The sequence below is a fragment of the Babylonia areolata genome, chromosome 31, assembly GCF_041734735.1.
Source record: "Babylonia areolata isolate BAREFJ2019XMU chromosome 31, ASM4173473v1, whole genome shotgun sequence".
NCBI classification, from domain to species: domain Eukaryota; kingdom Metazoa; phylum Mollusca; class Gastropoda; order Neogastropoda; family Buccinidae; genus Babylonia; species Babylonia areolata.
The window spans coordinates 11,673,825-11,698,775 of NC_134906.1; the positions used below are offsets into that span (position 1 = coordinate 11,673,825).

At 42.0% G+C, this 24,951-nt stretch overlaps 1 protein-coding gene across 1 annotated transcript in view; it reads left to right on the forward strand.

The window, feature by feature from the left end:
• Positions 1 to 2,912: 2,912 nt before the first annotated feature.
• LOC143276002 (hormone receptor 4-like) overlaps positions 2,913 to 24,951 on the forward strand; it is a 23,260-nt gene continuing 1,221 nt past the window's right edge. Inside the window, 7 exon segments of the mRNA XM_076580368.1 lie at positions 2,913 to 3,077; positions 12,134 to 12,247; positions 19,322 to 20,343; positions 20,934 to 21,082; positions 21,816 to 21,877; positions 23,982 to 24,372; positions 24,374 to 24,951. The exon segment at positions 24,374 to 24,951 is cut by the window's right edge and continues 127 nt beyond it. Of these exon segments, the coding sequence (XP_076436483.1) occupies positions 12,242 to 12,247; positions 19,322 to 20,343; positions 20,934 to 21,082; positions 21,816 to 21,877; positions 23,982 to 24,372; positions 24,374 to 24,951 (2,208 nt within the window). The 5' untranslated portion in view covers positions 2,913 to 3,077; positions 12,134 to 12,241.

Sequence of the window (24,951 nt, forward strand, 5' to 3'; positions counted from 1 at the left end):
CCTCAGATTCAGTGCAGTTTTCATTTTCTTTCGTCAGGCTTTAACTCACTCAGTACGGCCAGTCCTCTCTTCTCCTCTACACAGACCCCTTGGATGTCCAGTGGGTGTCTGAATGACCCAACCTTTAGCTTCCGTCGTCAGAATTGAAGTATTCTTTGTCAACATTCATGTCTTCAGTTTTAGAGCCTTCCGCTTGCAATATTTTGATGATGGTAATTGGGGTGAAATGCTGTTGACGTTGTCTCTTTCGCCGTTCGTATGGAAAGAGTTAATTGAGTGCAAGCATATATATATATATTTGTACCTATCACTAAAGTGGATTTCTTCTTCTTGCCTGAAGTTGCTGTGGGTTCTTTTTCAGTGCACCAGTACATGCTGCACAAAGGACGTCGGCTAATCCGACATCTCATCTCAAATGCTGGACGCTCAGTTTGATTTTCCAGTCAAACTTGGGAGAGAGGGTAAATCCAGTCCCTCATAGACTGTATTGGCACTGAGATAAGTGTCTTACCATTCTGCCAACTTCCACATTCTAGTACTTCACCACTTGGTTCATTGATTGTTCCTGTCAGAGGCACTGAGTCTTTTCTGATAAATGTCTCTGATTTTTCCATCGCTTGTGTGCATGGTGGCCAGGGTCGCTATTGGTGGCATTTGTGTCGACTGCTGCATTCATCATGAGCAAATCTATCACTGAATGTCTACTGAGTGCAAGTTAGATCCAATGACAAATAACTTTGTGTTTAACAGCTGCCTCTCTGGTCTCAGACTAGAGACCTAAAAGAGACTAGAGACTCCAAAACTGCGAAGTCTAGGTGTGGACAGACACCCCCTACCCCCCCTACTCCCTCCCCCCCTAGCCCCCACCTACTTGTAATTGGATAGGGGGGGTTGGGGGTTCCACGTCAGGGTGTACGTCAGGAAGCTACTGCAGAGACCTAATTATGAAGAGTTATTTTGATCAACACAACAGTGATCGAAGCCCCCCACCCCCTAGCCCCAGTATCAGTAGCTCAAGGAGGCGTCACCGCGTTCGGTCAAATCCATATGCACTACACCACATCTGCCAAGCAGATGCCTGACCAGCAGCGTAACCCAATGAGCTTATTTAGTCAGGCCTTGAGACCTCAGTTTTAAGTTACCCCAGCCGTACTGTATGTGTGACCCCAGACTAAATGAAACTGATGTGCCAAGTCTGTCTGGTGATTATATCTGGTAAATGCATGCACACCTGAAGTTGGTTGTGCCGGTACTGTAGCCCTTGGCCGCAGTCCCAGTACTGCACTGCTCAGTGTTTGGGTGAAAGTGTAGGACGGTTGCATGGTCCATTAATTACTGAATTACTCCCGCTCGGCCGGTACCGATTTTGTGCCTGTAGAAAATATTCTTCATTACTGGCGCCTGTTGCAATCAGGTGGTCGAGATAATGCATGGTTATCTCTTCCTGGCGATGCGTTCTAGAGAGAGAAAGAGAGAGAGAGAGACTGCGAGAAAGCTTAGAAGTCGAGACTTGTCGGCCACAGTCGCAGGCCTTATATTTTATTTATTTCATTATTTGTTTACGTTTAATTGTGTGCCACGGAAGAGAGACTCTGTGTGTGAGCCCAGGGTGTGTGTGTGTGTGTGTGTGTGTGTGTGGTGTGTCTTCAAGTTGGTGGCAACAGCGACATAAGAATCAGAGTGTTGATTGTGGTCGCTCTACGGAAGAAGAAGAAGAAGAAGAAGAAGAGAGAGCGGGAGAATTGGAATGGTTTATTCCCATCAGGACGGAGAGAGAGAGAGAGAGAGAGAGAGAGAGAGAGAACGTCGGGGCCGAAAACGATTCAAGAATACAGGAGAGAAACTTGAGCGCCGAGAGAGCGCGATATATGCTGTTGCATGTGTGTGTGTGTGTGTGTGTGTGTGTGTGTTCTCGTACATGATCGAGTAGCTCCCCTGCTTACGACTGATACATTGCTTGGCCAGACCATAGACACTAATATCTCACTTCTAGAATCTCAATTCTAGTGGTTCTATGGCCAGACAGAAACAACTTGGCCTGCACAATTCGTGGCCCCTTCGTGGCCCCCTGAACTTGGCCCCCTGTACTTTTGGATGGTAACGCATGACCCACCAAAGAACGTATGATTTACCAAACTTAAAACTCTCCGTGAGGTCCTTCACACTGAAACTGGATTTGGACCCGTGCCAAGTCAGTAGTGGTGCACGTTGACCTAATTTTCTTCTTCTTTTAGTATTCTCAACAGGAAAACAACAACAAAACCCCAGAAAGGATCAAACCCAACAACAACCATCACGTCCATTGGTGGATTACTGCCCCCACTTACCCAATTACAATTAATTTTCAGAATGTTTTAATTGTTGGTGTTGTAATCCTCATGTCCCTTCAAAACGATAGCCGCACGAGATACGGGGATTCGATGTTACTTGAGGTAAAAAAGGTAGACGTTCGTTTGTGTTCATAGAACACTGAACTTTTCTTGCTTTCGTATAATTTGCTCGCTGGCAAGCTCAGTGTCCTTCGAAAGACATCTGACTGCACAAGAAATCGATGAGAGGCTGTGCCGCCGTTTTACATTTGCATGGTATGTTTCTGTGTACATCCGCGGTCACGTTTTTTCCTTCACGGCCAAACACGAGACTAAGAAATGACAAAACCGCCAAGCAAATCACAACTGAAAAGATATATCTGTATCGGAAATAATCCCTTTAAATATCATTTTACAATTTTATTGTTATTCAAATGCGTAATATCATTTGTACTTTGGGACTATATTTTGGTTCAAAGTCAAGGTCACTGTTGCCAGACAAGCTCGATGGCTGGTCACGTGTATCGCTGTGCACACACGTGAGCGCGCGAGCGAAGTCTGCGGGAAGAAAACAGGAGGTTAGAACACCCACGAGAGAAGCGCCAGTCTTTTCCACTCTCAGGGAGACAAATCATTCACTTCTGCGCGAAAATAGGACGTGAAAATCCTACTACGAGAGGCGAACGCTTTTACCAGGTCAACTGTTGCAGCTGAAGAATCGAAATGAACCAGACACGATTATGATCAAAACGTTATTCGTCTTGACTGGTGAGTAAGTATTTTCAATAAAGAAGTGTTATCAAGTATCAACTGATGTGTAGATTAAAAAAAAAAAAATCTTCGAATGATCATCGAATCAGGAGGTAGTGCCTAATGTATTTAACATTAGATGAACCACATGCTTGGTTTGTTGTCATTTTTTTAAAATTATGTATTTTATAAACAAATGTCAGATATTAAGTATATTTGGCAGATTTGTGTATGTGTGTATACAGTGTCAGATGCTTAGAACTTACACACATATATGATATAATATATATATGCATGCATGTCACGATTTAACTTGAAAGTGTGAATTTAATAGTAAAACAAATGTAGATTAAATAAAAAGAAGAAGGAAGAGTGGCAGTGGACATGATAATGTGATCTCCCTAATATGGAGAGCAGCCTGAATTTCACTCCTGTTTACAATCTGTGTGACCAGCACACACACACACACACACACACACACACACACACACACACACACACACAATCTAAGTGCTGATTGCACACAAATGTTTCACATATCTATAAGAAACAAAAAACAAAACACATGAATTGATGCCAAAAGGTCTTGGAAGACAGATTTTAACAATAAATGTGCACAGAAATGAACTCAGCTTCCACATTACCAGATAGAATTTATGTTTGAGAAGAAATGATAAGTTTAAAAAAAAAATATTACCATGATTTATATGGCCAGTGGAATAAGTCTTGCACTTCTCATAGATATTATCTATGGTTCACATGTAGAGACAGTTGTTTCATTGGCAGCTCGGCTGTTCACTTTTTATGAATTTGGCCAAGCTGATACCTGGTAAATTAATCACTTTATTGATCGCCTGTAGGTGAAGATTTTAATTACATGCTTCTGTGTGATGTATGCTTGTCAGTGATGCTGATAAGGGAATTCTGTATACTTGATATATGTTTGTCAGTTGTCTTAATTACTATGTCTATAAATATCACTCCATCATGTGTTATCAGTGTGCCTGTTACCTGGAAAAAAAAATTATGGATGTGCAAGTTTGGAATTATGCTCATTATTTTCTGTTAATTATTTTCCAACAAACAAGCACAGTAATTTTTGTTCATTATAACATACCTGTGCATGGGAAAAACATGTGAGTTGTTTATGAATTGATTACTGCCATAGTCATTGTTATTGTCTTCTCAGCAAAATAATTATTTAGTTGTGCATGCATACACACACACACACACACACACACACACATTACACTCATCATAGGATTTAATATAGTTGTTATTTTGTTTGACATTAATTCTCCTAGCCTCATTTATATTTTTTGTCATTTTTATGTCACTGAGAGATTGTCTCTGTGAAACACTTATTCTGTCCATCTTTTATTTTTGCTGTATTTTTCATCTCTTTGCTGATTAACATTCTCTTCTCTCTCTCACCTTTTCTGTTGGATTATTTTTTGGCCACACCACAAGTCTGCTTGTTTCATACCATTTTATGTGTGAATTTTGTGTGCATATTTATTTTGTTCTATTTGTTTTTTGGTTGGTTTTACTGCTTTTAAACATTTAGATTACTCAATGTCAGTCTGCTGTCTGAAAAATAGCCGCTTTTCTGTAAGCTATCACAAGTGTGGATACCCCTGATATCTAAAAGGAATTCTAAGAAAAAACAAATTTGATATGCATGTGCATGTGTACAGGTGATTGAAAGCTTGACTAAATGACACAGGAAACAAATGATAAGTGCCTAAATGCAGCCATGAGTTGGCTCTACCTGGGTAGGCAAATGTTGTGGGAATTACTCTTTGAAGTCCTTAGAGTTCGGTCTCTGATCAAAGATAAGTGCTGTAAAAAATAAAAAAAAATAAAAAAAACCCCAAAAAACAATGATTAACAACAATAATAATTATGGGTCACAAATGTGAAACTTGTAATGGGCTGTGATGGATGATGGCCAAAGTTATTCACAGTCTGAGGAACCCCACCTTACATGATAATGAATGATGAGCTCCACTGTTGTCTTCTCCAGTTGGTGCTTGTATGCATGCATGAATGCATGCATCCTTACATTTATGTGTGTGTGTGTGTGTGTGTGTTTGAAAAAAATGAAAGGTTGGGGTGTGGGTAGGCCTGGAAGCCTCTGATGGAAACTCCAAGCCCATAGATGAATTTAACATTATTACCATCGTTATTGCAGTTTTTAAGTAAGAGGAATATAATGTGTAAATAATATCCATAAAACAAGGTGACATATTCTGATTTATCTAATTTTTTCATTGATAAATGAATAAAGGAAAATTGACTGCAAATCATATTCACATGCTTGTGCTTGACCATTGAATGCTTTAAGTATGAAAACATACAGAACAGCTTGGTTTTACCATGAGGTCACTAGAAATTTGTATGCAGAAAATTTGTCTGGATAATTTTAATCATCAAAAGTGATTTGGTGTCCACAATTACTGTTAAATAAGATAATGATTTTTCTAAAGTGGGTAAAATACATGGCTTCTCACTTTTGAAACATACAGACCTATTGATCTTCTGTTAGAAAATATGGTTTGAATGATAAGAAATTTTGTGAGCTAGAGTTGACATGTAAATTTAAGTTTGTCATTTGCCTGACTGTATGTCCTATTGCTGTCAGTTATTATCATCTCCACCCCTTCCACCCCTTGTGAGGTAAATTCATTGAAAGCATAGAGTGAGAAAGGCCTTCTCAAATCAAATGATGAAAACATTGCCAATTATTTTTACCATCTGCCCTGAACTGATGGATTACTTCAAGTCATCCACAGTTTAGAAATTCTACTTTACTAACATTGAGTGTAAACGAGTTTCTTGTCTGTTCTTTTCTTTAGGGGTGGGAAGGAAAGAGAAATTTATATTAAAACATTTCAACTGGAAGTTGTGATGACCTGCAATGCAAACTGAGCATGCTTTAAAAGCTGCCAAGGTGCTACAGAAGAGGGATCCCTGGCCAGGAAATACAGATCACCTTTACAAAAAAATCAAAGTTTTGTAACAGATGGTACCAGCTGTGTTGTGTGCTCACCTGTGTCCAGTACAGTGCAGAATTAAGAATAAAACAACAGTACAGTTATACACAGGTGTTCAGTCAGGGGAGAGCAGTGTTACTGTGGTATATCTGTACAGAGTTCACAATCTCCTGTTGCCCTTCCCTTTTTGGGGTATTATTTTCACTGTTTGTGATACCAGACCAAAAAACAAAACAAAAAAACAGTACACATATACACAGAAAAGTGTTGTGAGAGGATGTTGTATACATATATTTTGGTGTCAGAGAGGAAAACAAGTGCAGTTGACAACTGACGAACTCATTATTTCAAAATAGATTTGCAAAACAAAACAAACAAACAAAAACAACAACAACAACAACAAACAAACAAACAAAATGTAGAAATCCATCAGACTGCAATTTGGGGCCATATGAAGTCTCTGTGATGAAGGGAGCTAATTGTGTGTCTGATATGACTGCATTTTTGTCCCCTGTGGACTCCTCAGATATCCCATCATTGTCAATGACCTGTCATCCCCTTTTGGCAAGTGAACAAGAGACACCAGTCATAGTTTAATGCTGTTCTCACCACCACCATGATAAAATGATATATGTAACAGCAGACAGTGTGCCATTCCACACCACACCGCACCATTTCCTTTTCATTTAAGGGCATGCGTGAGGTCAGGTATGCACAGATCAATAGGTGGTAAAAGTGTCCTGACCACTGGCCATTCTCAACCAACAGAGGTATCGGCATGCTATCAATGTATCATAGTGCTTGGATGTCAGTCACGGTTCACTGGGTACCTTTGCAGACCCTTGTGTCACCATCAGTGTTTGTGTAGCGAACTTGACACCACCTTTGCTGCTTGGACGGTGACCTTATTTCAGAACAGGTCATGGATGTGTGTATTATATGGAGATGTTCCGAGAACGGATGTGATGAACTAATTCTCATCCAGGATGCATATATTACATAAGGTAGGAAAATGCCTGAAGTATCCTGAACAATAGTGTGATCATCAGTGTCAGGTAAAAAACAAGAAAGAAAAAAAAGAGCATATTTGTTGATGGTGTATTTGTGAAACAAATATTGTTTGTTCAAGAACAAAATCAGAGTTTTGCCAGGGAATACATGCATACTTTTACTACTGTAGACTGCTCTGTTGTGTGAGCAGAGAGCATGCAACATGAACACAGGACCTCAATGAGTGAAAGGCTAGTACCCAGACAATTGCTCAAGGCCTACAGTGGGGAAGGGGGATGGTGGTTCATGTGTGGCTTGATGATTGACATTTTGAAGGCAATAAAAGGGTGGTAAGAGGTAGCCTAAAAGAATCTTGGTAAAACTCGACTTACAATGGATAAGAATGGCAACATGTTGAACCACAGGTTCTTCATCAGGCAAGTGAAAGAAATTATATTTGGTTTAGCACATCCTTGATGGGCATGTCATTTCGTCAGCTTCATTGGCTGTTTCTACTGAAACTGTTCATCAATGGTGTGATTGCTGAAGACATCGTGCTTGCAGCTGGTGAAATTGTCCAGGAATGTCTGTCCTCCATTACAAACGTGCCATGCACAATATGTAAAAGTCAGTACTGTATGTTCTTGGAAGACTTAGGCAAATTCACTTTGCTGAGAGGTTTATCATGGGTGGATGTTAGTGAGAGAGAGAGGGCGGGGTGGATGAAGGATTTGGTAATAGTGGTATAATCCTAGTTATTGAATATCTACTCCTTTTCTGTCAAGGAAAAAAAAAGTGTGCGTGTTGTGTGTGTGTGATCTTACACACACACACCGACCTCCCGCCTGCCCCCTTTCTCCCCTTCTCTTTCCACCCTTCCCCTAGAAACAGTATGGCTGAACTGTCAATGCATGAATGCACACTCACGTGCGTGAACATTCACTTGCTCAGAAATGTACGTGTGAATGAATAATAAAATAATAATAATAAAGTAATATAACAACAACCCCCACGCCCCTCCCCCATCCCTCCACCACCACCAAAATCCCCGCAATCGGCTGTTCTAGAGTTCCCCTAGCATTTACAGAAAGCCTTGGAAGCTGCCAAAAGAGACACACCCAGGCGTTGCGAGCTTCAGCAGTAAGGGCAAAAAAAGTTCTGTAGAAAAGCCTACTCCGCATGCACGCGCGCGCACAGCTGCAAGTCACCCACTTCGTGGCAGCTCAGCTGAGTGTGATGATCGATTCATTTCATTTTATAACTACGGGTAGGAACGATTCATTGGTGGTCTTCGGGGGGGCTGGGGCGGGGAAGCCTTAACAACCCTGTTGTTGACAAAATCCAAAAACATTTGCCCTCTACTTATATTACTCCGCACACTTTCCGAGGGGGGCCCAGGCCAGGACAAGTGCACCGTCAGAGTCCAAGGTCGGTGACGTCGTCTGCTATTGCGGTCACGGTCAAGGGCAGCCAGTCACATTGCACGCCGCGTGCCGAACTTTGACGATCCCGAAACGTGCCCGAGTCAAGCGGAGGTCAGATCAGGTTAGAGGATTCCTGCACTGAGAAACATTGTGTGGTGCTTTTCTCTTTTCCATGGCCGAATCGCCACAGATCAGCAGTAAGTTTTGTATTCGTTTATATTTGATATATATTTTTTATTGTGGTTGGTGGGGATGGAGGTCGTCAGCCACCTCCCGTTCAGCGATAAGCGAGTGTTTTGTTCGCCGATGCGTGTCACCGGAGGTTTGCGTAGCAGACGATAACCCCAGTTTGTGTCTCTGTTTTAAGGTCAACTTGTTGGCACTGGTTGTTGACGAAGGCTGTGATCTGTTTACCGTTGCGTTGTTATTGAGTGGGAGTGTGATAAATGCAGAGAATTCTTATCATTTTTACTTTGTTTCCTTCTGAAAGTGCTAACAATTACGTCGCCGTTTTCGACTGTTTTTGTGAGGAAGGGAGGAAAAGCTATCATCGATTGAACGGATTTTCAAAATTCAACGTAACCGATTCATTTCTGCGAGGATGAAAATAGGTTACCATGAATTATGAATTATATCTGGTTTGTCTGCACTCTCTCCCTCCCACATCTCTCTCTCTCCCCCTCTCTCTCTCAGTGAGTGTGTGTGTGATTTGGCTGTCATCGATTGAACGGATTTTCGACAAATTCATTTTCATGAGGATGTAAATAGGTCATCATGAATTATATATCTGCCTCTGTGTGTGTGTGTGTGTGTTTTCCAGCATGTATGTATGCCTCTCAAACTATTCATATGTTTTTGCCAGTTCATTTACAATCCTTTTTCCCCCCTCTGTCTCTGTCTTTCTCCCCACTCTCCCTCTCAGAGCATTGAACTATCATATTATCCATACCCCACTGGCAGCAGTACTTCCTTTAATTTGATTGTTGCCAGTGGAACATAACCCACTTGATTATTGAAGTGAATGACTGTTATTTCCTGTGATATTCAGGTCATGTCTTGCGCGAGTTGTGCTCAAATGCTGAAATAGAGCCGGTTTCATTTTTGTATAATTGTATCCAAGTTGTTGAGAACAGAGAAGGGTCTGTATTAAGAGGAAGTTTTGAATGGATAACAGAAAATCATGACTGAGCTAATCAGATTGAACAATAACAAGAGAACCCATTGAAAGTGACTGCAAAAGTAAACACACACACACACGCACGCGCACACACGCGCGCGCACGCACGCGCGCGCACACACACACACACACACACACACGCACACACACACACACACACCAGAGCCTTCCCCTCCAAGCATCATCACAACCTCCAGCAACAACCCAAACTAAAAACTCATACTACTTGCAATTAATAATGCATTGTATCTCATACTCAACTGAGTTCTGAATCTGACAGTCCTGGGTTCAATACAGTTACCTGTACCTGCCAGAGGGTTAAGGCTGGAAATAAGTTTTTTCTTCTTCAGTTTTCTGGGTCAGTGATATATTAGCAGACCTGTTCGTGCTTAAATCCACACTTTAAATACAAAAGCAGAAGATCAGATATATACATTAAAGATCCCATAATTCATGTTAGTTTGTGTTGGGCTACAGAAACACAAACATGCCCAGCTTGCACGCCCTGGAAAATGAAGTATGGTTGCCTTTGTGGCAGGTTAAAAAAAAAAAAAAAATTAAACCCATTTGTTAATAGGATGAAAGGAGTAGTCCACGAACTCAAAACTGAAAAGAAGTGTCCTGTATTAAGGTTAATGTCTGATCTATGTTGTAAACTGAAGACACTAAAGAGTATATAAATCCCATTATCATAGTAACTGAAGTTTACATGAAAACGAAACTAGAAAAACAAAACAAAACACACAAACAAACAAAAACAAAACAAACTAAAAAAACACCAAAAAAACCAAAATAAAAACAAACAATGACAACAACCAGAAAACATCTAATTAGCTGATGAAGAATTCACAATGTCAGTCTGTTGGTGATTGAGAGATCTACAATATTAACAATAACTGATAAATGTATTAGTAAATCTTAAAACTGTACCTACCAAAAGCATTTTATTTCATTTTTTTCGTTAAAGATGAAATCAGTAGTCTTACTTTCACAGATCTTGAAGAAAATGAGAATGACTTAAACATGTTTGTTATATTTCCATTTTCCTTTTTAATTATTGACTTGAGAAAGTTGGTATTTTGAAATGAAACACATGGCAAACCAAATATGTTTCCCAAGCAATCTGGTCACAGTGCAGTATATATATATATATATATGTATATTTCATAATACACTATTGTATTGTTGGACTTGGAGATGTTGAACCTATTTTGGTGCTCCCTTTTCCAGTTGCAGTTATAGATGTATACACTTACCAATATCTGTAGTTATTCATGTCTGTAAGATCATATCTGATGCAATATTATACTACAAGATGGGGCTGGCACTTTTACGAGAAGAAGCGATGTGGAAAGAAAGTGCAGTGACTCATGGAGGTAGCATAGCAGATGGTAAGCACCAGTGCATAAATCAGATCCACTGCCGGGCTTTCAATTAATGCCAGCAAAACATTATGACGTGCATTTCTACAATTTCATACATTGCTTTTCCGGGAAGGTGTGTTGTTAAGTCTGTGGTAAGAGTGTTAGTTATAAGTTTGTGTTGACAGTATTTGTGTGCTGCTTGGTTTTGCAAAGATACTATGCGTTTTGTGACAGTGATAATGCTAGATTTACATCAACCATACACCAGAGAAAATTTCAGATCATGTACCTTGATTTGTGAAAGATTAACTTACTGGGATTGTTATGAGGCTGACCGAGTGACACAGTGATATTGCAGCTGCTATCATTATTTAAATCCTGGCACAATTGCTGCGGTCATGAATGTTGGGCAGTAGGCTATTCAGTGTTGTTGTTTTTTTGTTTTTTTTATAATATCAGTTAGTGTGGTAATGATGAATGAAGACTGCAGTGCATTATCAGCACTTACATTACCATCAGGTTTTGTAGTAATGACCTCATGCACACACACACACACACACACACACACACACACACATGCGTGTGCATACACATACTCAAGAGATGATTACTCTACAGTCATTTTAGTTTTGGGATCGGTGAAAGGGTGTCAGCTCTTAAGATTATGAGTGATATGATGTGCGCCAAAGCGTCTGTAGCTTATCACATAAGGACTCTGCAAATTGTATTAATAGAAAATAAGTCAGTTGGTCAACAAAGAAATTCAGTCAGCATGTTGTATGTTGTTTTGTTGTGTGTGTGTTTTGGGTTGTTGTTGTTTTTTTTGTTTGTTTGTTTTTCCATTTGCTTTATGGTGACACCCTTTTTTTGGCAGTCATGTGGTGATAGATCTATGTAGATGACGGTGTTTTGTTTGTTCTTTGATTTTCTCATTATGTCTGGTTATTTGTTTGTCTGCGTCAAGTTCACTGAGAATATTTGTTGAAAGAATTTCAAGAAATGCACATTATAATAAACGGTCAGGATAGGTTTTGCTCATTCATTATGTTTTAAGGGTTATGTTTCTTGTATTTCTCTTGTGTGTGGTTATTTATATTCTTTATGATTTTGTTTTGTTTCTCAGAGTAACGTTCTGCACATTGAAGGTTTTTCCAAATCTCTGAAGTTTGCTGTCACTTGCTCAACTTGATCAGTTTTCTTGTGCCTCCGTCTCAGTGTCTGAGTTAGGCATATGAAGGTATGTGCCTGTATTTACGTACCTACAATCATCCTGTGTTTTCACCTGAATTTTTGAAGTGGATTGTTGAAGTAAATTCAGCGGTTTCTTTGTTTGTTTTGTTAAAAATTTGATCACGGTTGTGTTTGTAAAGGAGTCTTGACAGACATTTTGTTTTTCATGGAAATGCAGGTGGATGTCTGTGTGTTGTATCTGTAAATCTGTATTCATTTAATGGTAGCATCAACCAGAATGTGAACATGAACCAGTCCACCACCACGCAGTGCAAGTCATTGTGGATCCTTTTTTTTTTATTTTTTTTTTTTTAAAGTTAGTTGGTCATCTTGACTTGGTGATTAAGCGTATGTATTTGAATTTTGATCTTCTGCATGCGTATACATATGAAAGGGGATCAGGCACTAGCAGGGATCAGTACTTGTTCTTGCTAAGCCTGACTTGAAAACAGTGTGACAACTGGGATAGGTCCAATCTCTTCTGTGGTCCTGCTGATAGATATTCCCCTGCCATTAATTTTGAATATCTCGCGTAACGTTTTCATCCCTGAGGGATGTCCCTGTTCTCTCCTGTCTGTCCCAGAATGTCTCTCTGTCCTCTCTCTCAGTGCCCCCCTCTCTCTTTTTGTGTCTCTCTCTCAGTCTCTCTCCTTCTCTTCACCCCCTGCCTTTTCAGTATCACCCTTCTAAACATGCGGGGATATCATGTTGAATTTTCATTGAATGAAATACATAAAATGATAAATTGGTAAACTTGGGTTCTCACTTGAACTTTCAATATATATATATATATATATATATATGATATACAAATAAGTAAACCAGGCTTTTCATTTAAACTTCTAGTAATCAAGATAGAACAAACACATTTTGAATTTCATTTTCACAACAGCAGTAAACAAAGTTTACTGGGGGAAAAAAAAAGAAAAGATTACTCAGATCTGTTTTTAATTTCATTTCTGGACAAGTTAGCTATAATTTTACTGCAAGGTTCATTTGTCTTTTCATTATTTGAATGTTTATCAACAGCTACTGTCTGTGACTAATCATGTAAGAGAAGAAAAAAAAAATTAAAAAGAAAGAAAGAAAGAAAAGGAAAGGGTCAAACTCAAAGGGAATTCCCGTCATTTGAAAATGTCCAACATAAGCCTCGAGGTTTTTTTGCTGTCCTTGACATGAAAGCGACAAATCTCCTTGGTTATTCACGCCGTGATGATGTTGGTCCAGTTCACAGGTTTCACAGCAATCCTTGCCTTTGCCTGTTGCTATTTTCAGCCTGGATAACTGGGACAGGGGAGAGGGAAACAAGCCTTGGACAGTATTTGTGAAAGGTAGGGGGGTGTAGGGGGAGGGAAGCTGAGCCAGTTTGGGAAAAGCTGTGTTGTCTCACCAGAGTGGACCCTTTCCTAAACACAGGTCTTTTTTTTTGTGTGTGTGTGTGGAGGTAGTGATGGGTTTGGCGAAGGCTTTGCCTGTGTTTGGATCAGGGTCATTGACACAGTGCAAACTGACCATGCACGGTCAAGGCTTGCCAAAGCCGTGCCAGCAGTTCTGTATGCATGGGACTTTTAGGGAACTGGCCATCTTGGGGGGAGGGGTGGGGGTGAGTGTGGAAGTGTTTTTTTTTTGTTTGTTTGTTTGTTTGTTTTTGTTAGCTTGTCATCTTGACTTGGTGGTTAGTGTTTCCAGATTTAAGTTTTTAAAACCAAAATCAGACTAAAAAAAAAAAAAAAGGGTTTCATCCCAAGCAGCCACATACTGCTTCTGTGACTAAAAGCAGGTGATATATTTTTAGCAGAGAACTTGGTAAGAGATTGTGTGTGTGTGTGTGTGTAACGAAGAAGAACAGGCACAACTAAACACTACCCCAGTGACAGGGCAGCAGTGCAGAGTCTTGTTTTGGAGGGTGGCCTCATGGCAACCTGACATGGATGGCTCTGCTGGGACTGCAACAGTTGATGTGGTTGTATCAGAGTCCATCGGGGCAGCCTGAAAAGTAGAACTGTGGTGTAGTGCTAAAGCATTTGACAAGGAAGCGAGCGTCCTCGCGTTCGAGTCCTGCATCAGACAGGGATTTTTATTCCCTACCCCCGACCCACCCCTGTCCCCCCACACCCCTTTACTAGACCTTAGGTGCAGGTGTGGATGCAAGTCTTTTGGATGACATGATGAGCTGAGGTCATGTATGCAACATGCACTCAGTGCATGTGAAAAACCAAGGCAACAAAAAAGAAGTTGCCCCTGGCAAAAATTCTGTAGAAAAATCCACTTTGGTAGTAAAGCAAATACACATATAGACAGACACACAAAAAAAAAAAAAAAAAAAAAAAAAGGTGGAGCTGCACTGTGGTGATATGCTTTCTTCAAAGAGAGCAGCCCAAATTTCACACAGAGAACTGGAAATCTGTTTGCAACAAAATAGCAATGCAGCACAGAATGATACAGTGCAATATGATGCCACAACTACAAGAGCATGGAAGAGTTTTTTGTTTTGTTTTGTTTTTGTTTTTTTTTAGAGTGGGGTGCCTTCTGTTTGGACATCTAAAATGCTAACCAGACTTAACATTACATTGTGAATTTTTTTTACTTTTGCAAGTGATCCAGTTAAAAATTATCTTCTTTTTTTAAATATATTTTAAATGATGACTCGATCGCTCTTCTTCTTTCTCATCCCCCACCCTCTGTTTCTTCCCTTGGTCTTGCGTTGATCATTTTAACCCATACAGCCTTAGGGAATTTACAGCCTCAGCAGGCCTCTCTGTAATACTGACACAGAATAATGCAGAAAATGTACAGAATTAGACAGATTTTTCTTCCAGATTGACACATGTGGACGAAACTGAAAATACTCTAGAAGCTAGTTTCCTTCGCCCTATGCTCGTGGTTTATGTGTTTATGAATTATAGTAATGTGGAAATCGTTTTGATGACCCTGTTTTCAGTGCCAGAGAAATGCTGGGGCATAGGGTTCAGTGAGTTAAACACAAGGTAAATACATGTGGTTGATGAAAAGAGAAGAAAAAGAACAACAAGCGGGGGGAAGGGGGGGGGGGGGGAATGTACTCCACAGACTCGCATGCAGCATGCCAACAGCAGCACACGCAGCAACAAACGGTATTTTGGATCAGAGGAACAGTGACAATATAAACTGTAAGAGCAGACCACATTTGTGTGTTGAAAAGAGGCTCCACTTTCTCTTGATTTCTCAGCCATATTTAGGTAAAACAGATGCTGCTGCAACACTGTTTTGTGTGTCGCTCTTTTTCGAAGGGAAGAAGGCTCAATGGTGGCAAAGATAATAGCGTCTCCAGCCCCCTTCCCCCTTCCCCCCCCCGCCCCCCATCCTTCCCTCCACATACCCACCCCCTCAGTCTTCACCTGACCCACACTCCCACTCCACCCTGTCTTTCCCCCTTTCTCCCTCCCCCCCACCCCTCCCTCCTCCCTTCACACACACAACCCCACACAAACACCTGGCTTCTATTTCTGGGACACAGATAGTCCTTTTTATATTCCTTTTTCAGTGTTCTTTTTGGGTGTTTCCTTGGCAAAGGTGTTTTCCCTTTTGGCAAAGGATACTGAGCAAATGAGTCGCCTTGCCCGTTGGTTGGTGACTGTGAGTCTTTGTAAGAGGCTGTGCGTTATTCAAAAACCTGTTCATTTTCAGCTAGCGGTGTCATTTGGAGTTTGGTCATCTTTGCCAGTTTGGTAGTTTTGTGCAATTAGCTGTAGTGGAAAATTGGTGGTGTGGTCAGGTGTTAAGCTGTGTGCTGATGACATTCTATGCCTAAACTGTGTTATCTGATTTGAGGAGCAGTAAATTTACTTGTGAATCCTGAAAGATGAAGGTATGGCATGATTCAAGGTTTCCCACCCCTCTTTGCATATGTGGTGGATGTTTATTTGATACTTTTAGCACCTTTGTGTTTTGCACACTGAACTACTACAAAAGAAATGCGATTTATGGCTTTGCTCCAGTGAAGTCATTCTAAATAAAGTTAAGTTTTCTTTGAATGTAAAAAAAAAAAAAAAAAAAAAAAAGTCAGTAAAATGAACAAGATGCTCATCTTGCATTCTGAATTGCTTCTTTGGAAGTTGCTCGCTAAGCTTTGAAGAAAAAAAAAAGTCTCAGAAAACTGCTCAAGTATTTTTTCTTGATATAAATTGTATTAAATCTCCTTTGGTTTTAGTCTCATTATATGTATGTATGTTTACACAGTGTGTACATGTTTATTATCAGCACTATCTGTTTTGCGTTTCAGTCATTTTATTTACTAACATGGTCACATGATGTGTACATGCACGTGTTCATTATCTGCGGTATAAGCTTGTGTTTTGGTCAGTTTATTTTCAAGCTCAGTGTTAATGTGTATGCACGTGTGCCTGTTCTTGACCTTGGTGTTGAGGTAAATGCACTGTTATCAGGAGCACCAACAGTGGTCATGTGATATATTTTGACACAGCAGGAAATACCACCTTATCTGGATTCCACGCAGGCCTTGTTGGAGGTCAAGGCAGCACAAGTCGTTTGCATGATTGTACTTCTATAGCGATCGGACATCTGACCTCAGATTCACACAGGAGTGTATGATTGTACTTCTATAGCGATCGGACATCTGACCTCAGATTCACGCAGGAGTGTTTTTTTTTAGGTTTTTTTTTAGAGCCACATACCACATACCTTGTGTTAGTGATTGGAAACAGTTCTGATCACGGTGTTAACAAGAGGTGTAGTACTTCGGTGGAAATGATGAGAATGGTCTTAGTAACAGGGTTCATGAAAGCTTGAATGAGGAAGTGTGATAAAATCCTGACAGCAGTTTTGGAAGTGCTAGAGGTGATGATTTAACTCACTCAGTACGGCCAGTCCTCTCTTCTCCTCTACACAGACCCCTCGGATGTCCAGTGGGTGTCTGAATGACCCAAACTTTAGCTTCCATCGTCAGAATTGTGGTATTCTTTGTCAACATTCACCTCTTCAGTATAAGAGCGTTCCGCTTGCAATATTTTGATGATGGTAATTGGGATGAAACGTTGTTAACGTCGTCTCTTTCGCCATTCGTATGGAGAGAGTTGAAAGACCACTGTTGAAAGTCAGTGCAGCAGCTGTGGCAGGCAACACCAGGGGAACGACTAGAGACAGGAATTAGGGGCTTCTGCCCTTCAGATTGAAATTGTAGGCATTCTCTTGTTAGTTTGTGATGCCACAGGTTTTTGGTTGATTAGGGTTTTTATCATGCGTTTTGAAATGTAGTTGTTCCCCCCCCCCCCCCCCCCACCCCCCACCCCCATCTGTTTCAGTCATGAAGGTCTGTATCATGGGAACCATTGAAAAAGTATGAACTTTGGAAATGTCAAGGCTGAAGTCTGGCCTGACAAGTGGTTCTGTGTGACAGAAATAGAACCCACTGATGTTCATTTATTGAGTATAGTTTTGGGTGTTTTTTCTCTTACTAAATATATTGTAAAAAAAAAAAATAGATAAAAAAAATTCTATAAAAAAATGTTCCTAACCCCCCCACCCACACACACACACACACCCACACCCACCCCCAAAAAAAACCCAAAACAAAAAAAACTGGCTTTGAAACTTAAGGCAGACAATACAAATGGTTTTGTCTGGCAAACAATTTCAGCTTTCTTCATTTGGAAAGAAGATTTTTTTTTCTCTTGTGTTTCTTTCTGCAAATGTTTCTGGAAAGTTATTTGAATCACCCATGGCTGGCTTATGATTATATATCACAACAAAATGTCAGTTTTCCTGTTGTTTTCTTCCCAAATCATTTGCTGGGTAGAAGGCCATTCTGCTCTCTTTGAGTTGCGACCATAGGAAGGAAAGGGACTTGATACTCTGTAAAGCGTAACCCACGCCTCATTTCCTGATATGGGGATGATATTTTCCATCTGGTTGCAAACTCATTCTTTGGCTGTCATGAAGACATTCTGTATTCTTTGTCTCAGTTCGCCACATACATGCTGAATAGTTGGTATTGAGACAGTATCATTAATCAGTTGATCACATGCATGGTGATTGTTTCATGTGTGGAGACAATGTCGTCATGTGTTTTCAGTTACTCGTACACGTGGCTGGCGTCCTGGTGCTGGAACACAGTATTAGTTGCATAGTTCAGTCGTTCACATAGGTGGTTTACTGTCTGTTAATAGAGGACCACATGGTTTGAGGGGCACTATTATATTATTGTGTGCTTCAGCTGACTTCATTCATGTTGCCTTGCCCGATATCGGGATGATCAATTCTGTTTCAGCTGACAACCTGTGTGGTGCATTTGGATGATGTATTATGATGATCAGTTCTATGTTTCAGTTGAGCACATACATTTCCTGATATATTAAGATCGTAGTTCTGTTTTTCAGTTGACCTCGTTCATGTCACATTGCCTGATATATTAGGATTATTAGATCTGTGTTTCAGATGAACACACTTCTGTGATATAGCTGGATGCATACATGTTGCATTGCTTGGTGATATATTACGCTGGTGTTTCAGGTGACCACATTCATGGCACATTGCACGATATATCAGAATAAGTTCTGTGTTTTAGTTGATCACATTCATGGCGCATTGCAGGATATATCAGGATCAATTATGTGTTTTAGTTGATCACATTCATGGTGCATTGCAAGATATATCGGGATCAATTCTGTGTTTTGGTTGATCACATTCATGGCGCATTGCACAATATTTCGGGATCAGTTCTGTGTTTTAGTTGACCACATTCATGGCACATTGCATGATATATTCGGATTAATTCTGTGTTTCAGCTGACCACATTCAAGGCACATTGCATGATATATCAGGATCAGTTGTGTGTTTCAGCTTACCACATTCATGGCACATTGCATGATATATCAGGATCAGTTGTGTGTTTCAGCTTACCACATTCATGGCACATTGCATGATATATCAGGATCAGTTGTGTGTTTCAGCTTACCACATTCATGCACATGCAATATATAGAATCTGTGTTTTCAGCTTACCACATTCATGCATGCAATAATCAATAGATCCGTTTAGCGACCACATCAGGCAAATTGCTGTTATCTAGATCAGTCTGTTTCAGCTGACAACATTCATGGCGCATTGCGTGACGCTGGACGACCCCCGCAGCCCCACTGACTCGCCCATCATGGAACAGCAGACCGTCAGCCTTTTCCAGGACCTCAAACTGAAGCGCAAGAGAGTGCGTGACTTGTTGACGGACTCGGAGTCAGCCCGCTCCATTTACCTGGAAGGGTGCGAGAGTGACATTCAGAGTGACATCAGTGGAGACAGCGCTTACGTTTCCGACCGCAGCTCAGAATGCGGGGCCAGCGCCACTGGGGAGGAGGCTCCGCTAAAGAAGAAGCGCACAGACAGTGACAGCAAGGCGCCTGAGCCGTTCCAACTCAAGGAGGACGGGGAGGAGACGCGATGGTCCCCCCCTAACGGCTTGGACGGAAAGCCCAGCAGCGGGGGGGGCGCCACTGCCGTTTCCATCCCGGTGAGCAGCAGCAGCACTGCCATGACGTACATGCAGGGCTACTTGATGCCGGTGTCAGCAGGGTTCCCCTCCATGGCAGGCATGGCCACCAATGGGCTGAAGTTCATCCCCATGATGGGGCTCCCTGCCTCCCTGCACAACATGCCCGCCCCCATGTTCATCGCCGCACCCCCCTCCGGCTACCTCTTCACCAGTGCAGAGAGCATCTCCACGCCCGCCGGGCCCGTCCTGGCCTTCCCCACCACTACCACCAACACAGCTGCCTCAGCTGTGGCCACCACCCACCAAGCCATCAAACCCGACGCCGACAAGAAACCACAGCTGCCCTCCTCCCCCCCTGCCTCCTCCCCCAAGTTCAAGGAGCCGGCGCCAGAAGACAGCCGCCTGGAGAAGGATCAGGAGTTCATCACGCACTACACCAACGGGAAGTTTGTCTACACTGGCCACCTGGTGGAGAATCCACACAACAAAGGTCACCTGTCATCATCGTCAGGATGCGCGGAGGCGGCGCGTGAGGACTCAGACGGGGAGGAGACGATGGTGTGCGCCATCTGCAGTGACAAAGCCACGGGGCTGCACTACGGCATCATCACGTGTGAAGGGTCAGTGTGTGTCTTTTATGTTTGTTTGGGTGGGGTGGGGGGTTCCTGGGTTGTGACTTGTTTGGACAGGTGTGTTTGTGTTCTTTAATGTCTTTTGGCTTTGAGAGATATCAGTCATGAAAGTATATATGTTCATGTGCATCAGAACAAGACCTTTTCTAGACAAAACGGTAACTAAGTCAGGCTAAACTGATCATAACTGGACAGTTCAGTAATATGATTTGGATTGAGTTCTCCTCTCAGTGGCGTATCCAAGAATTTGTAGTATTTTTTCTGATCTTTTTTGCTGTTGTTTTGTTTCATCTAAAGAGAAAATGTTTTGTATGTTATAGAGTTGAATATCTGTGATATGTGAACATGTTATGTTGAACACAAGATATATTCCAGTTACACAGTTATAACATTGATAGTATCTTGAGGTAAAAAAAACAATTATTTGAAATTGTGTTTGCCATTTCTTTCTAGTTTGTGAACTTTTGTTTGCTCGATGGAAGTGAACATTTAAAGCTGACAGCATACCATTGCAAAATCAGAAGTATTCCTTGGAATCTGCTTGAGATGTACACGAGCCATACTGACTGTTCTCACAGGTGCAAAGGCTTCTTCAAGCGCACAGTGCAGAACAAGCGAGTGTATACATGTGTGGCAGACGGAGACTGTGAGATCAACAAGATTCAGCGGAATCGTTGCCAGTACTGCCGCTTCAAAAAGTGCCTGCAGATGGGCATGGTTCTTGCCGGTAAGATTGACGAGTCCTTGCTTTTAGTCATCAGTGCGTGTGAGTGACTGGTGTGAAAGTGCTTTGGTTTGTCTCTCCACAAAATTCAGTGCTATATTATATATTGTTAATATCATTACTGTCATCATCATCATCATCATCATCACCGGGTAAAAGTTAGTAATACTGATGAAACTTAAGCTTCAGCAATCATCATCATCATTATCATAATCTAAGCGAAGAGAAATGTCTCTTGTTGGTTTTCACATGAGAAGAAACCTGATTCACACAAATGGTGCTGACAGGTGATGAGAAGTGTAGTGGACATTGTAAGGAGTTATTTCATTTCTATCAGTGATCATGGTTATGACAAGAACAGTGATAGAGTTATAACGAGGAATAACAATGAAGTATTGTTAACAAATAGATGTACAGCATTTTTAAAACAGAACTCCTCAGCATGTAAAGATAGCGTTAGAAGGGGCAAGAGCATGCAAACACACACATGCATACATATATACATGGAGAAAGAATTTTTTCCACTATTTGACAGATGCATAGTGGACCGCAAGCAAGAGGACACAAATATATGTGTATATTGTGTTCGAGCATGCGTTTAAAAACAGCTTTACTACACATCTTCAAGAGTATGTTTTTGTGCATGTAGGCACTTGCTTGTGTGAAGCAGTGGGTTCAGTGATGGAGACACGTGTTGAAACGATGATTACGGAACGCAGTGATGATCATGTTGCAGCGGTGCGTGAAGACCGGATGCCTGGCGGGAGAAATTCTGGAGCCGTCTACAATCTGTATAAGGTGAGTCACAATGTCGTCAGTGGGAATTGTGTGCATCAACTGGTATGTGTGTCGAGTAGAAAAGGTCCGAGGAACTATTAAAGGGGTTTTTCTTGTTGTTTTATTGAAGAAAGCCACTAAGAGCTGGGTTTGATTGATCAATCAAGTGTCTTATTTTTGATTTTTGAATATCGAATGATAAAAAGTTTTTAATGTTTCGTTTGTGGTTGGGGTTTTTTTGGAGGGTGTGTGTGTGGGGGTGGGGGGGGGGGGGGGGGGGTGTGTGTTAAGAAAGCCTGTGCTGTGAGAGCCAGGTGAGATTGAAAAAGGATGATGTTTTCAATTTTGAGAGCCAGGTGAGATTGAAAAAGGATGATGTTTTCAATTTTGAGAGCCAGGTGAGATTGAAAAAGGATGATGTTTTCAATTTTGAGAGCCAGGTTAGATTGAAAAGGATGATGTTTTAAATTTTGAGAGCCAGGTGATATTGAAAAAGGATGATGTTTTAAATTTTGAGAGCCAGGTGAGATTGAAAAAGGATGATTTTTTCAATTTTGAGAGCCAGGTGAGATTGAAAAAGGATGATGTTTTCAATTTTGAGAGCCAGGTGAGATTGAAAAAGGATGATGTTTTCAATTTTGAGAGCCAGGTGAGATTGAAAAAGGATGATGTTTTAAATTTTGAGAGCCAGGTGAGATTGAAAAAGGATGATATTTTAAATTTTGAGAGCCAGGTTAGAGTGAAAAAGGATGATGTTTTCAATTTTGAGAGCCAGGTCAGATTGAAAAAGGATGATGTTTTAAATTTTGAGAGCCAGGTTAGATTGAAAAAGGATGATGTTTTCAATTTTGAGAGCCAGGTGAGATTGAAAAAGGATGATGTTTTCAATTTTGAGAGCCAGGTGAGATTGAAAAAGGATGATGTTTTCAATTTTGAGAGCCAGGTGAGATTGAAAAAGGATGATGTTTTCAATTTTGAGAGCCAGGTGAGATTGAAAAAGGATGATGTTTTAAATTTTGAGAGCCAGGTTAGAGTGAAAAAGGATGATGTTTTAAATTTTGAGAGCCAGATGAGATTGAAAAAGGATGATGTTTTGAATTTTTAATATTTGACAATAACAAATATTTTGTTTTTGTATAAGAGACACTGTTGGATTTTATTTGTTGATTATTTCAAAAGATTATGAAGAAACTCCCACCTTGCCTTGGTATTGATGGGCTTAAAGAAGGTACTGGGAATGGTTTGTCATGATTCAGCTTGTCAAATGCTGTGGATGCGTTTAGTTTGTATTTGTATTTCTTTTTATCACAACAGATTTCTCTGTGTGAAATTCCGGCTGCTCTCCCCAGGGAGAGCGCGTCGATACACTATAGCGCCACCTTTTTTTTTTTCTTTTTTTTGTTGTATTTTTTGCCTGCATGCTGTTTTATTTGTTTTTCCTATCAAAGTGGATTTTTCTACAGAATTTTGCCAGGAACAACCCTTTTGTTGCCATGGGTTCTTTTACGTGCGCTAAGTGCATGCTGCACACGGGACCTCGGTTTATCGTCTCATCCGAATGACTAGCATCCAGACCACCACTCAAGGTCTAGTGGAGGGGGAGAAAATATCGGCGGCTGAGGCGTGATTCGAACCAGCGCGCTCAGATTCTCTCGCTTCCTAGGCAGACGCGTTACCTCTAGGCCATCACTCCACTCAGGCTGGAAAACGGCGGCACTGAAGATGTCACGCTTGCAGGTGAAATACTTTTTCGTTTGTGGGCCATAACTCCCACGTTCACTTGTATGTACATGAGGGGGCTTTTATGTCTTTGACCATTTTAACCCCGCCATGCAGGCAGCCATACTCCGTTTTCGGGGGTGTGCTTGGTGGGTATGTTCTTGTTTCCATAACCCACTGAACGCTGACATGGATTACAGGATCTTTAACGTGTGCATTTGATCTTTTGCTTGCGTATACCCATGAAGGGCATTCAAGCACAAGCATGTCTGCACATATGTTGACCTGGGAGATTAGAAAAATCTCCACCCTTTACCCACCAGATGCCGTTAACGAGATTCGAACCCGGGTCTCTCAGATTGAAAGTCCAACGCTTCAACCACTTGGCTATTGCTACCCGTTGCAGGTGAAGTACAAGAAGCACAAGAGGAGGGACTCAGCGGAAAAAGCCCTGAAGCAGCGCATCGCTCAGCAGGTCATGAAGATGGACTCCTCCATGGGCTGTGCCCCTTCTCCTGGCTATGTTCTCCCTGACTTTGCCACTGACTCCCCCGCGGTCCATCCTGCCCAGTCCTCCTCCCAGACCCTGCACCCCCACCTGTCCCCCTTCACCCACCTCACCCCCACCTACAGCAGCCCCAGGATGGGTAACCTGACCGTCCCTCCCTCCTCCAGGTCGGACAGCAGTCAGCGAGGCGGACACAGGCATAGAGGTGGACAATGTCAGTTTGTTTGGCAGCGCCTCTCTGGAGGAAGCCTCCCCCCCGATGATGCGCAGCTACTCCAACAGCTCCGCTGCCCCCACCGCCATGCACAGCCCTGGCTCCGGCATGTACTCCCCGTACTCCTCCTCCTCCTCAGCCACCAGTCCCATGACCTCTCCCGCGACTTCCACGGCGACCTCCTCGGGCGCCTCGCACTCGGCCCTTGTGTCGGAGCTGGCACGCAAGGAGTCGCTGCTGTGCATCGCAGAAGACTACAAGATCGAGCAGTTCACAGGCACGGAGCGCAGCGTGGCGGAGGCCCTGTGCCAGGTCGGGGACGACATTGTGCGCAAGCTGGTGCAGTGGATGCGCCACCTGCCCTTCCACGCCCAGATCCCCCTGCAGCAGCAGACCCGCATCCTCACCTCCAAGTGGCACGAGCTGCTGCTGCTCATCATGACTGCCTATGGGCCTGTTAGTGGCCGCATGCATGGCAACAACTCTGCCATGCCCGTCGGCGCTTCCTCCTCCTCCTCCTCCTCAGCGGTGTTTGCGGAGATGTACCAGCAGCACATGACGCGGATGCAGCAGTACCTGGAGCGGACGTTCGGCAAGCTGTTCAGCATGGATCAGCTGCGGCAGGAGATAGGGGGCGTGATGGAGCGCATCACG